Source organism: Aquarana catesbeiana, linkage group LG09 (genome assembly GCF_042186555.1).
Source record: "Aquarana catesbeiana isolate 2022-GZ linkage group LG09, ASM4218655v1, whole genome shotgun sequence".
Lineage (NCBI taxonomy): Eukaryota > Metazoa > Chordata > Amphibia > Anura > Ranidae > Aquarana > Aquarana catesbeiana.
In genome coordinates, this window is record NC_133332.1 from 114,898,121 (window position 1) to 114,916,569 (window position 18,449).

At 42.1% G+C, this 18,449-nt stretch overlaps 1 protein-coding gene across 5 annotated transcripts in view; it reads right to left on the reverse strand.

The window, feature by feature from the left end:
• Positions 1-18,449, reverse strand: part of MBNL3 (muscleblind like splicing regulator 3) — a 189,079-nt gene that overhangs the window by 22,429 nt on the left and 148,201 nt on the right. For all 5 annotated transcript variants that reach the window (XM_073599171.1, XM_073599172.1, XM_073599168.1 and 2 more), the window contains exon 5: positions 13,685-13,921. In XM_073599171.1, coding sequence (XP_073455272.1) covers positions 13,685-13,921 — 237 coding nt within the window. The remainder of the gene's footprint in view (positions 1-13,684; positions 13,922-18,449) is intronic.

Here is an 18,449-nt window from a genome sequence, read left to right on the forward strand (position 1 = left end):
TAGCTGTGTGACATCAGGGCAAGAAATAAAGAGAACAAGGGCTACTAGAAACAACTAGGTTCAGACAGCAATAAAAACCCAGCTGAGGCTCTATCCCTTCCCTACTCTTCTATTAAAATATTTTTGTTGCCGTCTCAGTCCACACTGCAGAAACGTCACACCACTTTCTGTCTGTCAAACTCCGTTTCTCTGAGACAGAAAGTAAGGAGACATTTCTCCAAAAGGGAAACTACAATAAAAACCTGACATTTTACCCTTCCAGACCCCATTAATGCCAACAAATAGATTGTCAGAAGCATTGGCTTTAATTATGCCTCATGCATGATACACCCTCATCACTAAACCAAATATGGTGTCCACCTCCTTCACACCAAATTACATGCTGTGCTTCCACTCTGCAGAGAAGACCAATGATGAGAATAAACCCTCTCTATTCAGTTTTAGATGTCCATCTTTCGAGCCAAGATGTTCTTTTGTATTTCTCAATGCCAACTGATCTGCCAAAAATGTCTGTGGTGTAAGAACAAATAGTGTTCAGGAAAACATGAGCGCCTTCAGAGATGCACTTAAAAACCTAAATAGAATATGAAACATGCCTCTAAATGAAGCACAGTTCTCCATCTAAACAAAAAATAGGCAAACAATTCAACTGCGCTTATGCAATCGTCCAAGGCACAAAAATTATATGCATCCCATTTAAAATAATGAAAGTTATGTCAAGAGAACACTTAAAAAAAGATACGTTCCGATTGGTTCTTATGGATTACTGCGGTTTATATTTTATACTGCTCATTAAAATGCCTTATTTTAGAACACTAAAATATTGCATTGCAAAAGAAGTCTTAATCATTGTGTTTATCACATTCTTTCAGTGGAATATTTTATTTTCAGTTTCAACTATAAGAAAAATAGCAACATATTTAATATGGGATGTATTACAGCTGCTCAATTAAGCTATTTCAGTTTTATGTGGGTGTAGGTGGGTTGAATCACCCTCTAGCTTCTGCTAACACTTGAGGACCCTAAACAAAAAAATCTTTACACAGAAGTATCCTGGTCTGCCAAATTATCATGTCATTGTGAGGGCAATCATGGGAATCTAACCCCTCAATCTGAATTCCATGTAATCTAAAATAAACTCAGAATTTAGGCAAGACCACCTTGTATTGCTACAGTAGGCAAGTAGATCTGGGAACACAGGCGAAAATGTCTGATCTGGCTCTGTCAAGCCTCGTACACACGATCGGATTTTCCGCAGACAAAACCTCAGACTTTTGTCCGAAGGCGTGTGCCTGGATTTTGTCTTGCATACAAACGGCAAGGAATTGTCAACCAACAAACCAAGAACGTAGTGACGTACTACGTGGTTTTTCAGCTCTTTGGTGCCACCCTTTTGGCTCCTTCTGCTAATTTTGTGTTAGTAGAAGTTTGTGAGTGTTGATTACCGCTTTACATTTTGCACTTTTCATTTAGTTTCTGAATGGCCGTTCGTCAACCAGACATGTTGCGAAATCAGAGGAGAGAACGTGTTATTTATTATTGGCCTTGGAGTTATTGCTTTGACCCAAGTCCAGGAACAGGAGGAAGAGGATTTCTTGGACCAAAAATTGGTTGCTTTATTAATTGTGACCAATTATGTCATATGCCTTTGCTGCGGGAGCTCCAGGAGAACAATCCAGATGATTTTTGGAATTATCTCCAGATGACGGACCCCTGCTTTCGTCAACTCTTGGCATTGTAGACCCCCTATATTAAGAAGCAGGACACATGCAGGAGGCTTTTATTTTATTTTTTGGTTGAATAATAATGTTTTGATTTATTTTTTCTATATTTTTGGATGCATAGAATGCACTTTTGGTTAAGTTCTATTGGCAGATAGCATATCTAATGTTATTTGTTTTCTTCTTTTAATGCAAAATAAAAAAAATGTCAATTCTCCATTACAAACGCTAGCTTACAAGACCGACCGCTTCTGGCTCGTCCTTGCATCCGAGCATGCATGTTTGTACTTTGGACTTTTGTCTGAAGGACTTGTGTACAAGCGCTCGGAATATCCAACAATTGTCCGCAGGAAATCAACAACTATTGTCTGATGAAGCGTACAAACGGTCGGATTTTCCACCAACAGCCTGTCATCACACATTTCCTGTCGGAAAATCCAATCGTGTGTATGTGGCTTTATACTCACCACGCCGACAGCCCACATCTTAAACCTTTGCACCATTCCAGTGCTGCAGCCTCTGCCAGATTATTTAGCATTCAACACTTCTGGAAGTCCCAAAGCCTATGCCACACAATGTGGTTGCATCTTCCTAACCTTATGTCACTGCTGTATCCTGTAGTGACACAGCTTATGGAAGAGTGCACAGTGAGGGAAACAGGCATCAAATGCTCCCAGAAGTGTTAAATGCTTAAAGAGGAACTTCAGTCATTTTTTTCAACTTTCCAACTATTAAATCTTTTGCCCTTGTTGTTTTAACTTTGGATAGTAAAACTTTTTTTCTGCAAGTCAGTCCCTTATACAGCCCACTTCTTGTTTCTTGTCTGGAAAAAAGCCTAGGCTTATGACATCATGCACATCTCTCTCTCTCCTGAGTTTGCTAGGAAGTGAGGGGGTGAGTCATAAGAGGGCCAATGAGAGTTGCAGAGCTGGAGGCGTGCCTCTGTGTGTCTGTGTAAATCCAGGAAGTGAACAGGCAGCAGCTTCAGATGCCCAGGTAAAATGGATGCAGCCAGACTAAGTGGAGGGAGATTTCTGCAGCATATTTGGCAAGTGCAGAATAACAGTATATATAAAATAATATGCAAAGTGGTTGGAGGGAAGCTTCAAAATGGCAAAGATGTTTTTATTACAAATTATGTGAGCAGACTGCAGTTCCTCTTTAAGAGACTGGCACAGGCTGCAGCGGTGAAATAGAGCAAAAGCAGGAGACACAGGACACCGGAGTATATTCCTTCCTATTGCAAGTAGCCACCAGTTTTTTAGGGGCCAGATAATGTATGCAATATGTACACCGATGAAAACTAATGTTCGAGAACATCTGACGAAAACTAAATATGTTTTGGCTGAAGTTGAGCTTTAACACTTTGAACACAGAGATATGTTTTTTTTTTACCAGTGTCCCTTTTACAGGTTATGCGCTACAGAACACGAGTCACACAGAGAGCATCCAATATTGCTCTAGGACAGTGATGGCGAACCTTGGCACCCCAGATGTTTTGGAACTACATTTCCCATGATGCTCATGCACTCTGCAGTGTAGCTGAGCATCAAGGGAAATGTAGTTCCAAAACATCTGGGGTACCAAGGTTCACCATCACTGTTCTAGGATCTCATATATACCAGGGACAGATCATCAACAAGGCAATGTAGAAGGAAGCATAGAGCACAGTGGATTTTCAGGGGCTCCAGCTACAATCTCAAGGCTTCTGCTGTGAGCCAGCCTGTTTACCAATCTTTCACATCACAAGGATGGACTTGTAGGCAGATAGTGTCTGATATGCTATGCCAGAACAGCCAATGCAAATGCTGCAGCCTCTCTGTGTATATTGCAACGCCTATTAATGTCAAATCGAAGGGGGCCTTGCCTAGAGCCCCCTCTGCCTTAATCAGTCTCTGATGTAAATCAATATAACAACACTCCTTGTAAAATAAAATTCACAGGTAATAATTTTGTATAAGGCATGTCACAAATTAGGACAATAGAAGTGTTACCATTAACACAAACATTGGCTGCAAACCAGGAGACATCAATGAATGTATGAGAACAGATATTCATGTATGCAATTTGTAGGAATAGGAATACATGCACTTGTCAATGGTTACATGCAAAGCAAGAAGGTCAAAGGTCCAAGTACCAGGTCAAGGGTGGCCTTGCGGGGTCGCTTCAGTGATGTAACAGCTGGCTGAGTCTTAATTAGCAGGCAGGGAGCACATGATGGGCAATGGGCCAATAGTGATCAAGCACAACAACAAAAAAACAGCAAGCAGAGGTGCGTCATAAGAAGAGCGACATTGTGGACAGGTGAAAAGAAGAAAAAAAGAATGCATTATACAATGTATTAAAAACTAAGCATGCGTTGAATGGCGACTATTGTTAATGCAATATATTAAAACAAAACAAGCTTTATTTTATACAAAAAAGCAGCAACCAATGACATCATTTTTCTCGCCTTATTTCATAAGACGGTGGTAAATGGGGTGATTATTAGTGAATTGAGTCATCTATGCTTTTGATTTTAATCAATCAATACTGCTGCCATGTAGGCCTTGGTCAGGCAAGCTGGAAATACAGCTGACCATTCTATAACCTCTTGTGAAAATCATTATCTTTATTAAATGTGACACCCAGTAGTCAATAGGTTGTATTAATGGTGCGAATTGGACTTGAGTAAATAATGGTTGCTGCTTTAGAATGTGCAAAAATCAATTTATACAGATGCATAACAACTAAAAGCATTTAAACTGCAGAGGGTTATATTTCATGTGAATGAATGGAATACACACAATGCATGTTACATATGTATCCAAATTCTAGATATTTTTTCATAACATACTTGCACAAGATCAAAGTGCATGGTGCAATTATATGTTCTTATAAAATATAATAAAACAGTAAAAATGATCACTGTCAATCTGCTGACCCCTGGACTCACTTACTGGAAAAATTAAAAGGAGAACTGCAGGGTGAACCACAAAATGGACTGTAATTTCAAGCAATGTTAAAGCTGAACTCTGATGTGATAAAAGCACAAAACTAATGCAGCTCTGTAATTAATACATCATTACTATTATTTTTTTTATGTAAGCAGTATACAGTTATGCTCATAAGTTTACATACCCTGGCAGAATTTATGATTTCTTGGCCATTTTTCAGAGAATATGAATGATAACACAAAAACATTTTTCACTCATGGTTGGTGTTTGGGTGAAGCCATTTATTATCAATCAACTGTGTTTACTCTTTTAATCATGACAACAGAAACTATCCAAATGACCCCGATCAAAAAAAGTTTACATACCCTGGTGATTTTGGCCTTATAACATGCACACAAGTTGACACAAAGGGGTTTGAATGGCTATTAAAGGTAACCATCCTCAACTGTGATCCGTTTGCTTGTAATTAGTGTGTGTGTATATAAAAGGTCAATGAGTTTCTGGACTTCTGACATACCCTTGCATCTTTCATCCAGTGCTGCACTGAGGTTTCTGGATTCTGTGTCATGGGGTAAGCAAAAGAATTGTCAAATGATCTGCGGGAAATGGTAGTTGAACTGTATAAAAAAAGGAAAGGGCTATAAAAAGATATCCAAGGAATTGAGAATGCCAATCAGCAGTGTTCAAACTCTAAGCAAGAAGTGGAAAATGAGGGGTTCTGTTGAAACTAAACCATGGTCAGGTAGACCAACTAAAATGTCAGCCACAACTGCCAGGAAAATTGTTCGGGATGCAAAGAAAAACCCACAAATAACTTCAGATGAAATACATAGTGTGGCTGTTTCAAGATGCACAATAAGGAGGCACTTGAAGAAAGATGGGCTGCATGGTCGAGTCCACAGAAGAAAGCCATTACAACGCAAATGTCACAAATATCCCGCTTACAATACGCCAAATAGCACAGAGACAAGCCTCAAACCTTCTGGCACAAAGTAATTTGGAGTGATGAGACCAAAATTGAGCTTTTTGGCCACAACCATAAACGCTACGTTTGGAGAGGAGTCAACAAGGCCTATGATGAAAGGTACACCATTCCTACTGTGAACCATGGAGGCTGATGTTTTGGGGAATGTGTGAGCTACAAAGGCACAGGAAATTTGGTCAAAATCGATAGCAAGATGAATGCAGTATGTTATCAAAAAATACTGGAGGAACATTTACATTCATCAGCCAGAAAGCTGCGCGTGGGACGTACTTAGACATTCCAACATGACAATGATCCAAAACACAAGGCCAAGTCGACCTGTCTTGGCTACAGCAGAATAATCAGGGTTCTGGAGTGGCCATCTCAGTCTCCTGACCTCAATATCATTGAGCCACTCTGGGGAGATCTCAAAACATGCAGTTCACGCAAGACAGCCCAAGAATTTACAGGAACTGGAGGCTGCCAAGAGGAATGGGCAGCGTTAACATCTGAGAAGATAAAAAGCCTCATCCACAAATACCACAAAAGACTTCAAGCTGTCATTGATGTTAAAGGGGGCAATACACGGTATTAAAGTGGTGTTCCGGCCGAAATTATACTTTTTAAATAAAAATACCCCTATAATGCACAAGCTTAATGTATTCTCGTAAAGTTAGTCTGTAAACTAAGGTCTGTTTTGTTAGTCTATAGCAGTAGTTTGATATTTTATAAATTTATAGCAGGCCGTGGCCATCTTAAGTGTGGGCATCTGAAGCCAGACTGTATTTCTTCCTGCATCCCATCCTTGCAGATCTGGCACATGCTCAGTGCAGCACAAGCAGTGTAATAGGTTTCCGGTCAGGTTTCCATAGCAACGGCAGTGTCAGAGGAAGTTGCTGCCCCTTCCCAGAAGGCATTGCAAACAGGAAATGATGCGATGGGCCACGGCCAGGGAGAAGGAAGTGAAAATGAATACAGCAGATATACAGTAGGTGCTGAGAAAAAAAAAAAAAAAAAATCCAATTCGTTTACAGTGCACAGTTTAGTGAGGGATGCTGAAGAGTTGTAAAAGTGGGTGAAACTCCACTTTAAGGACTGGGGTATGTAAACTTTTGATCAGGGTAATTTGGCTAGTTTCTGTTGTCATTGTGATTCAAAAAGAGTAAAGAGTTGATTGATAATAAATGGATTCAGCCAAACACTAACCATGAGTGAAAGAAAAGTTTTTGTGTTATTCATATTCTCTAAAAAATGGCCAAGAAATCATCAATTCTGCCAGGGTATGTAAACTTATGATCACAACTGTAAGTACTTGAATTTGGACCAGTATCAGACTCATGCCCTGTACAGCAGCACTCAGACTTAGAGTGAGAGGAGAAGCACAAACAGCATTAGGCCCCTTTTACACAATCTGATCAATGTTTTCAGGCAGACCCAATTTGACTATCTGACCTGGGATGGTAAAAAACAGATGATGGATGGGGATCCGTTCCCCATCCGTCTGGCAGATCAGATGACAGTCGGATGGAAAATGGATAGGAGGTCCATTTCCACCTAAATGCCCCATAGAGGAGAGCGGGCAGTGTCTGCTCCGGACCTGTAATCTGCCTGCTCAGTGGGGATCAGCAGAGACATACTCCACTGAGCAGGTTGATGCGCTGGACGGTGTCCGCCCTGTGTGAAAGGGGCCTTAGTTGTGCTGCAGTGTTCATGTACATCCTGATAGAAGCTGAGAGATGAGCTCAACAGTCTGCTGCTTCTTCTTTCACTCTCCAATCACTGGCTTGAGGAGAGCACTGCCTAGAAGAATGAGGCCTGCTTTGCCAGACAGGGATCTGCTGTGCGGCACAGCTACATAAACCTCAGACCTGTATGGACAGAAGTACAACTCCTTTGTCAACTAAAACCATTCCCATGTGTGTATTTCATAAGTATATTTAGCTGTTTGTCTGGAGTTCAGCTTTAAGTTTTAACCACTGGGTATTTTGTCCAAGCTCCACATAGGTACTTGAACAGCAAACACATAAATTCACTTGCATTGGTTGTACAAGGACGTGTTCACTGCTGAATGAGACTGTAAGCAAATACTGGTGATGTCAAATTATTGTGCTGTTGACAGCCTTGCGGGGACATTTTAGGACAAAATTTGATATGCAGCAGTGAATACAAAAACTGACACATGTATACACCCATTTTAAAGCTTACTGTTTTGTATTGGGAGGTGAAATATGTGCATGATGCACCAAGGTGGCAATAAAAACTTAAATGCTCAAAAAAAAGCTATTCATAAAGCCACTCTTTCAGGCTGGGTTCACACTATAGAACACAGCCGCTCACAGCAGGAGTCCGGTGCATCTCCATTCACCGTATCGGGTCTGATTTTAGCCCAAATTTTTGGCTGAATTCAGACCTGAAAACGGACCAAAAGACGCACAGGGCTCCTGTGCAATTCGCACTGGAGCCGCTGGGGAGATGTGTGAACTGGCTTCATAGAGAGCCGGTTACAATCTCCTGTTACTCGAATTGGATGTGGGCAAATCCGCACCCAATTCGCAATAGTGTGAATCCAGCCTCACTTTTACAGAACGCTGAGCTGTGGGAAAAGCATGGAATATGCATGCATGAGTAGAGAATGAAGTAATTTGTAAAGTGGCTGAGGCCCCACTTCCAATTCTCAGTACATCCTGCCATCTACAGCCTAAAAAGTAGGCATTGTTTTTCCAAACGAAGTACTGCTTGTAAATGTCTCAAAGACACTGAGTATAGGGATGTTTATAACTAAAAGTGAACTAACCCTTTAAATTAAGCCTATTCATTTTCACCACAAAATTATATCACTATTTTAGAGCTGCCGTGTGACCCATGTGTGAGAAAATGGCAGTTTACAGCAGAAACTTGCTAAGCTAGATATTTAGCTTTAAAGGCGATCTACACCCAAAACTGTATTTTAAAATTTCACCAGAAAATGTTAAAAATGTCAGGGGTTTTTTTTTGCCTTCCTTATCTGTCCAGAATGCACTGCAGGTAGTTAGAAAAAATCTCTACAAAGTGAGGGGCTATCCCCTTAGGCCTTGTTCACATAAGGTGTATCAATGCGTAGCCTGTGAAAGGGCAGTGTTTACCAGCACATGGATGCACAAGTGTTCCATCCATCTCCATCAAGGCAGTCCCATTATTGTCTATTGGGACAAAGTGGTTGCACGGAGACAGCCGCTGCACCCAATATGAAATACTGTTCGCATTTGGGGTCGTGCACCCACACAGATGTCAAACCCTCATCAGAAAATCCCTGATCAGGGGCTTCAGATTCTTCTTCTTCCTCAGAGTCCTGAGAAAGGAGAGATCTCGGAGGTTCAGACCTCCTCTTAAGGCTTCTGGAAGAGGCAGAGCCCTCCTGGGAAGAGGAACTCTCCTTACTAGTATGCGGTTCAGGTTCCCTGCGGGAAGTCTGAAAAGCCATAAGTGTAGACAGCATCTCAGTTTGAACTGTAAGAAATTCTCTCATAACCTGAGATGTTTCCTTCCCTTTAAGCCTCTCAATACATTTTAAGCAAAAGGGTTTTGAATGGTCCAGGGGTAATTTCTCATTGCAGTTCCCGCATCTTTTAGCGTGGGCAGAGGATTTAACAGGACGGCTGGCAACCCCATGGGCAGTGGCGTCCTCCCCTGAAATAAAAGATACACAGGCACAAGATTAAAAACGGCACTGTGTCACACAGAGGAAAGAGCCGGGATACCCTCCCCTATCAAAACCTCTGGAGACCGGTCTGACTCACCCCCTGTGGTCTCCTCCATGGCCATGGATCCTGCGGGCCTCTCCTCGCGCTCCATTGCTGCCAGTGTCAATATAACAGATAGCCTAGCTGCACAGGAGAAGTGGGCGTCTGCTCCTCCTGGTTAAATCCTTTTATTTTGTATGAGGACAGCGTCCTCCTCCTCCTCGGATGCCGCTGCCATTTTGCCGGAGAGCAGAACCGGAAATGACGCGGGCCGCAATAAGCTCTCTTCCGGCGCTGTCATTCCTCCACCAGACACTGAGGAGATGGTGCAGCGTGCCCTCAGCTTAAACGAATGGCGCCATCTCCTGTTACCAGCCCGCGCGATCCCTGCGGAGAAGAGGTAGCTAGTAATGCACACGGCATACCAGCCGCCCGCCTTCCCCCAGCACTGTCTCCGTTATATGAGGGCGATAACCGCACAGCCCTGAGAGGGGGCGACACATTGCATAGATCGAAGGATCCCAGGACTCCTTTTCTGAACGGCCACTGCACAGGTAAGGAGGGGAGACAGGATAATGGCCCCTGAAGTTCTGGGTACACCACTGTACCCAGGGTCCTTCAGTCCTTAGAGGGGCTCTTCCCAATGCTGCCCCCCCTAAGGGAAATGGATGGGGAAACCCCCCCCCCAGGAAGGATACAGAAATCCTACTGGACCCAGAAGCTTCCCAAGCCCCAGGCTTCGGGTCCTAGGAAAAAAAAAAAAAAAAACAAGGGTTTCGCTGTGGGGAAACACAATCAAAAACTGAGGAGCACAGGGAGGAGCGGGGGTTTTTAACCACTTTGATTGATTGTGTTTCCTGTCAGGTGAGACCAGTCATCTCTCAGGGTGCCGTCCTGGAAGACGACTTGAGAAAAAAAAGTTTTGTTTATAGTTCTACCTTCACAATTTTTAGACCCTAGTAATCCTTGTCCCGTACCTTAGGTTTAGAAATTATGGGACAGAGACCCGGATTCTTCAAGCTACAGTAGCACTTAAAACATTACATTTATTTAAACATATCTTACAAAACTATAGGTGGATTGGGGCCAATAGTCAGGTTGATGATAGGTAAATTTACAGTCATGTTGACATAAATAGAAGATCTAGTAATGAGAATTTGGCAGGGGTCCGGATTTTGTTTGCCCACTTACCAAGTTTGAAATACATGTCAATGGTACTCCACTGACTACAATGTAGTAATATAGACTACAGTTCAGGGGCTGCTTTCAACCTGTTTTGCACCAGGTTGCATTACTTCAGGTTCAGCCGGTCCTATTGGGGGTGGGGGGGTGCTGGGAGTTTGGATTGCAGGAAAAGCAGGTGAAACACAGCCTTTTCTTGTCAAACTATGCATTTTGCATGGAAATGGCTGTTTCATATGAACACCTGTTGTCTTATACAATAACGCAGTTGAGCAAAATGTGCAAAAGCAGAGCAAAAAAGTTCATTTACACCAAAATTACCACTTTTTTCCAGTTGTGGGTGAAGTAGCCCACCAAGTCTTTTACAACTTTCTAGAATAGGGTAGCTATTCAGCCGAGTTTCTGTTGTTGTCACCAGCTCAGCTGGGTTCTCAATATAATAGTAATATACAGTATAAGTGGAGAGAGAGAGAAAGTCTCAGCCACATGTCCTGTCCATGCTACTAATACCAGATCAAGAGGATTATGCAAGTATTTCTAGGTTTCACTGAAGCTGCCCATAGATTCTTGAGTGTATTGCTGAATCCTTGTGACAGAGCGGTTGATTTACTAAAGGCAAATAGACTGTGTACTTTTGAAAGTGCAGTTGCACTCTGCAAGTGCAGTTGCTCCAGAGCTTAGTAAATGTGGTAAAGCTTCACTTTACAAAGAACACCCAATCACATGCAAGGAAAGTAAAACACTGCATTTTGGCTTGTACATTATTGGATGATGGATATCAGCAGAGCTCTGCCTCATTTACAAAGCTCTGGAGCAACTTGCTTTTGCAGAGTGAGACTGCACTTTCAAAAGTGCACAGTCCATTTCCCTTTAGTAAATCAACCCAGAGTATCTCTGCCCTATTACTATCTCACATACATAGTGCCAGATAACTAGGCCTGTGTTCCAAACTGGCTGGGTAACAGCTGGAGGGTTTTTTCATCACCGCAGACTGTCTTCAAGTTTCCGACACAAAGACAGACACAGCATTGTCCTCAGGGGCTCCTGCAACTGGACGTTGCTGCAACATTCATCTGGAGGTATCTCTATAAATACCCAGGTGTATGTAACACAATTCCAGAAGGACTCCTATTGGGCCCTTTGCTGATATCTCTGCGTACATTAAGGCTGCATATTCACACTACAGCGCTTTGATTTGGGGGCAGATTTGCAGCGGATCTGCCCGTGAATTGACAGCGCTGAGGTGTGAATGACAAAAATGTGGGACTCGAATTCAAGATGCCATTCATTTAAATGACACTTCAAATTGCGGCGCTGGTCTGCCACGATTGTCGCGCGATAAAACAAGCTGCAATCGTGGTAACCCGCATTGCATGTCGCCAAAAAATAGCCACACACACACCACGATTTAAGGCGTCATTCAAATGAGTGGCATCTCAAATGCGAGTCCCGTGTTTTGTCATTCACACCTTGGCGCTGTCAAATCGTGCTCAGAACCGCGGCAAATCTACCTGCGATTCAAAACACTGTAGTGTGAATGCAGCCTTAATGTGTGTGCCGTTATTAATCTTTTCCTATATAAAGCTTGATTTCTATACTGTTGTGCATTTATACACTTATGGTTATTGTTATATTTCCTATTTGCTGTAGTTCTGCTTTTAATTACTTTGATCAGATTACTGGTTAATTTCCCAGGAAGGGAATCCCCTCTGTTTTGAGGCCTTGTCGTGAGTAGAGGCACGGCCACTATTCCACTTATTGAAGGTTCTGGTATCCTTCGTTTCCATAATTGGACAGATATATTTTAAGCAAAACTGCTAAATACACAGTTGAAATACATATTTTGACAACCTTAACTTGCCAGGGGATTTGTAAGTTTGTACAGGCAGTCTTGTGGTTTATGCACATTTTGCACATTGGTGATACATGTAGTTCATGATGAGGGATTTCATCTTTCTGGTTCACCACTGCAGCTTCCTATGCCACCTCTCCACCTGCAGCCTCCTCTTTGCATATTCTATCAGCATTGCATCTAGTGACTATAGGCTGTTCTAGGGAGTAGAGATGAGTTTGGGGTTCTTCAGACAGTTCTAACCCACATGAGATGCTGAGCGAGGAATGACCCAGCCCACAACTCATTGGTGTACAAAAAAGGAGTTTGGGCTAGAGGTCTTTTCAGAAGACACCCAAACTAATTTCTACAAAAGACCAGTAATGCTAATCCAAGAGTTAACAGAGTGATCTGAAAACAAAGGTATATGTATTACTAGAAAGTATGCAGTACATATGTATTTTAAGGAATAATTTAGCAGTTTGACCATAATTCTACTGGAGACATTTATAAAACATGTACAGGCTGGAAACCAGGTAATTTCTGCTCTTTACAAAAATACACAAAGTTGCCAGATAGGCCTCTTTCACATGGATGCTGTTGACTTGTGATCTGCAGTAAAAAAAAAAATGTTAGCAGCAGCTGGCCTGTGGTTAGCAAGAGATCAGGAAGTGACATCCTCATTTTAACAGGGATTTCATGCTAAAAACTCTTTACTGCACTGCAACCACATTTATTAAATGCTGTTGCAATGCAATTGCAGCATCGTGCCATTTAAGTCTAGGGGGCGCCTTGGCGACATGTCTGGCTTTTTTGCAGCAACACAAAACCTCACAGCCACAAAATTGTGTATGGGCCATCCAACGGCCTTTGTTGGGTTTTGATAGGTGGCTGAAGTGCATTAAAAACACACCTTCATCGCATGGTTTTTCCACACTGACAATGCCCATTTAAAAGAGGCCTGGGCAGTGCAAAAAAAAAACTCAAAAAATGTACACTTTAGAAGTATACAAAGAACAGAAAAGACAGTTTTCAGTCTGCAAAAGTGTTATAGCAAGTGTAAGAGTAATTTCTAAAAAAAAAAAAAAAAAAAAGTGAAGAAAAATTTCTCCATTGCTAGGACCATTAAATTCCAGTTGTCACTTTAAATATCAGCAAAAGAGAAGTTTCTTGGTCCTCTACTTTTTATTAAACCTGCCCCAGTGTTTCTTCAGTAAGCAATTTCAGACATGAGTAGCAGTGTAATAACTGCAGGCCCTGCAATGGGTTAAGTACATGATAATTAGCCCCCAGACAGCAAGACTCCAGAGAAAGACTAGGCAGGCCCTTACCATAGCAGCTGCGGCTGTTTGGTTCACCTGGTGCTGAGCTGCCTTTATTTTGGCTTGCAGGTGTGCAGGGGGGTGAAAGTACTTGCATTTTTCCCTAGAGCATCTGCCTTTGATGTAATCCATGCAAACCGTTACAGTATTCTCGTTGGTGTCAATCATGGCAATATCTATTGGGTGGGCATAGCGGCAGTCATTTTCTCCTCGGGTACAATTCCCACGCTGGAATTCTCTGCAAACCTGGACAGGAGAAAAAAAAAAAAAAAAGTGTCTTTAATATGACAATTATAGAGAGATGTGCATTTTGTTCCACTGAATACATATGACACACCACAGTCATTGTTTCAGGTTGATATGTGGATATTAAATTAACAGGACCTTCTCCACCAGTAATATACACACAGGCTGTTGGCCAATCAGGGTTCTATGGATTTGTACAGCACTGCACATACCATCCAATCTATGAAGTTCCATATGCGGGTGCTTGGATCAGGGATTCAAATGATTAACGCCTGAAAGTACACCGCCATTTTTGCTCAGAAAGCATGGCATATTTGTTTTTAAGACCTGCATATACTTTAACACAACCCATTATCAAGCTTTAAAGTCACCCATCCATTTTAAATGGCCTGGATGCATTAAAAAAGCCAAACTCATGGCAAAATAAGAAGTTACTTTTGCATTTGAGCTTCCACTCCATTGCAAAAGTTAGGCATTTCTTTTGGCCTAGAGGGAACAGGAAAAGCAGTTTACTTCCTTATCCCAAGCTCCCACAGGCCTATTCTAGCTGCACGACCTGTCACCAGAGGCTGCTTCTCCGCATCACACGGATGTCACCATGTATAATGCAGGACCATTGGTGCTGCATTCTAAGCGAGGACGCAGAGGGTAGGCCTACAATCTGAAGTGTCAGAAAGAGGAGAAGAGCACTGGCTGCTGGGGGAATGAAAGGTTAGGTAAATAAAACCGCTTGTGTTCCAGCATTTATTCCAGGGCACATACTGGTCAGTAAGGATAAGCTCAGGCGTGTTCACAACTGCACGTGCAGAGCCCACCAGGAAGTCGGCACTGCATAGCACTAATCACAGACAGTGAGAAATGTTCCTGATCTGCGGCTGCAGAGATCAGGAACTGTCTCACTGCTTGTGATAAGAGCTCCACAGTGCCGACTTCCTGGTGGGCTCTGCACGTGCGGTTGCGAACATGCCTGAGCTTATCCTTACTGGCTAGCTGTGATGCACACACCTCCGTTATTAGTAGGGTCACTCAGATTACTGCCTCAGGTCAGATTTACTCCTTTCTAGGTCAGCTCGCAGAGGTCAGATGTTCGTTCACTGTTCAAAGGAGGATGATGAACAGGTGACATTGAAAGTTGCAATGCTGAACATTTAGGGCAAGGTGTCAGTCTCCCCTGATCCCAGAACCCCAGGCAAGGTATATCACCGACGTGGGTTCCCTCAACAACTCTCCTCTCCACCAGAGCTCAGTTGCTCTAACAGAGTAGGGATGTCTAATATGGGAGGGGAGCTGTAATATCATCCACCTGGTTAAACTTCAATTCCTGCAATAGAGAGGTGGCAAGCAGGAATGGGGATCTATGGGTATATTAGAGACGTGCAGTCGGAGGCAGAGTCTCACCTGCCATGAACATAAAAAAAAATGATCGGACTGAGGGTCATAGCTCGGCAACCTGGGGTCACAGAGATTTTGGGGGTTGGGTAGCTGAAGTCCTACCCCACTACTGGTCAAAATTTGGGGATCATGCCACCTATAGTTCTGGAGATACGGGGCTCCTTGAGCAGCCTGTCAGAAGCTGCATACAGAGCGGCCAGTTTAAATACAAGCTGGCACACATACAGTTAAGAGGGAGAATAAGAATCTGCTGCCTGCTGAAAAGGTACTGTTTTAATCAAGCTAAATCATATATTATGCTATATGTTATAACATAATAATTATTTATCTATTTACTGCAAAATTACTGGTTTGAACTTATAACTTCAAACTTCAGTAATTTGTCTGTTAAGCCACCTGCTTGAGTACAGTTTTTTAAAATATAGTAAAATTACCCTAAAAACAATATATAATAATTATTTGTATAATACTTATGGTAAATTAACCTCTTGCCACCTAGGCCAATTCTGACATTTCTCTCCTACAGGTAAAAATCATAATTTTTTTGCTAGAAAATTACTCAGAACCCCCAAACATTATATAATATATATATATATATATATATATATATTTTTTTTTTTATTATTTTATATATAAAAAACACAAGGGGTTGTAAACCCTTGCGTTTTTTCACCTTACCCACTTGCCGACCGCCACAAGCCGATGTACGTCCAAAGTTTGTCCGCGGATAAAGTTGTTATGGCAGCAGCTAGCTGCCATAACCCCGGTATCCCCGTTTTTGTGCGGCGGTCGGCTTTCAGATACAAGTGGTCTCTGCGGCGGATCCGCCGCGAGATCACTTTTAAATTGGTGGTGGGAGAGGGCCCTCGGTAGCGGCGGAGGTGATTGCGTCCTTCTCAGTGCTGTGCCTGGAGACGAGTGAGGCTAAGATGGCGCCCACTCGTCTCAATGACACTGCTGGGCGGAAGCGACATCAAAACGTCACTTCCGCCCATACGTCTTAAAGGCACATTTTTTTCAATGTCATTTTTTTAAATGACTTTTTTTTTGTATTGCATTTTAGTGTAAATATGAGATCTGAGGTCTTTTTGACCCAGATCTCATATTTAAGAGGTCCTGTCATGCTTTTTTCTATTACAAGGGATGTTTACATTCATTGTAATAGGAATAAAAGTGACAATTTTTTATTTTTTTTTTTTAAAACAGTGCAATAAATAAATAAAATAATGTAAAAAAAAAAATAAATAAATAAACCCTGTCCCGACGAGCTCGTGCGCAGAAGCGAATGCATAGGTGAGTAGCACCCGCATATGAAAAAACAGTGGTCAAACCACACATGTGAGGTATCGCCACAATCGTTCGAGCGAGAGCAATAATTCTAGCCCTAGACCGCCTCTAACACAAAACATGCAACCTGTAGAATTTTTTAAACGTCGCCTACGGAGATTTTTAAGGGTTAAAGTTTGACTCCATTCCACGAGCGGGCGCAATTTTGAAGCATGACATGTTGGGTATCAATTTACTCGGCGTAACATTATCTTTCACAATATAAAAAAAAAATTGGGCTAACTTTACTGTTGTCATATTTTTTTATGCAAAAAAAATGAATTTTTTCCAAAAAAAGCGCGCTTGTAAGACCGCTGCGCAAATACGCTGAAAAAAAGTATTGCAATGACCGTCATTTCATTCTCTAGGGTGTTAGAAAAAAAACAAACAATATATAATGTTTGGGGGTTCTAAGCAATTTTCTAGCAAAAAAAAACTGTTTTAAACATGTAAACACCTAAATTCCAAAACGAGGTTGGTCCTTAAGTGGTTAATGCATCCTATGCATTAAGGTGAAAAAACACCTGGCAGTGACCAGCCCCCCAGTTTTACTTACTCGAGCCCTGGAACTTCACCCAACGGGGACGCGCTGTCCCTCTGCCCCGGGGTTTTCGGCTCTTGATTGGATAGATAGGAGCGCAGCCATTGGCTCCCGCTGCTGTCAATAAAATCCAATAACACGGGTGCCAGGGCCAAGTCCTACATTCGGCGGCTATAGCCGCGGAATGCTGGACTCGGGAGCGTGCCCGCAAGGTAACCCCCCAGGAGAGCGTGTATCTGATGTGGGGAGGAGCCCAGAGAGCGCCGAGAAACCCCAGAAGGAGGATGATCGGGGCCACTCTGTGCAAAATGAGCTGCACAGTGGAGGTAAGTATGAAATGTATGTTATTTTTTTTTAAACGGAGCTTTACAATCACTTTAAGTTAGCATGATTATTTGTAGAATGTGAAAGATGATGTTACGCCAAGTAAATAGATACCCAACATATCACGCTTTAAAGTTGCGCACACTCGTGGAATGGCAACAAACTTCGTTACTTAAAAAACTCCATAGGCATTAACGATTTATAGGTTAGATGTTAAGAGTTTACAGATGAAGTCTAGTGCTAGAATTATTGCTCTCTCTAACGTTCATGGCGTATATAACCTGTGTGCATCTGGCTCTGATACTAGCCAGTGCCTCACCAGCCACTGACCTCACTGCACGTCCCTGGGGTATATCTTTCTGGGTAGTGGACTATCAGGAGGTACCGTCACTCTGCCATGAATGTGTCTCTAATAACTACACATATCATCTGTCTATAGCATAGAAAGTGTGTGTAAGCCACAAGATAAGTAGCTTAAACTGTAAACATACTATATACATATTTCATATATGAGATACTGGTGGTTTTCTTGGCATTTTGCTTTTCAACCCTATAGAAGCTGTGTGCCTTTTCCTGTGGCCTCTATGTCTTGGCAAGACTACCCCTTAATATTTTTCTTCCAACAGGACATGTTTCCACTAATGGTGATGTTGTTTCTGTGACTAACGTTTATTTAATACCAATAGCAAAAACAAACAGAAAAATAACAAGAAATTTTTTTTCCTTTTTTTTTTTTTTTTTGGTACGGAGCAATCAGAAGTTTTATTGCCGGAAAACGGCAAATAGTTAAATTTAGCTTAAAGCGATTTGCCATGTGCTTTATACCCAAAGACATTTTTATTTTCCTTCCTTCTTAATACAGGAACAAAATGTCCTGGAAAGTGCAACACCAAAAAATCTGCCACCTTTTCACTGAACACGCTTACAATCCCTATACGCCCCTAT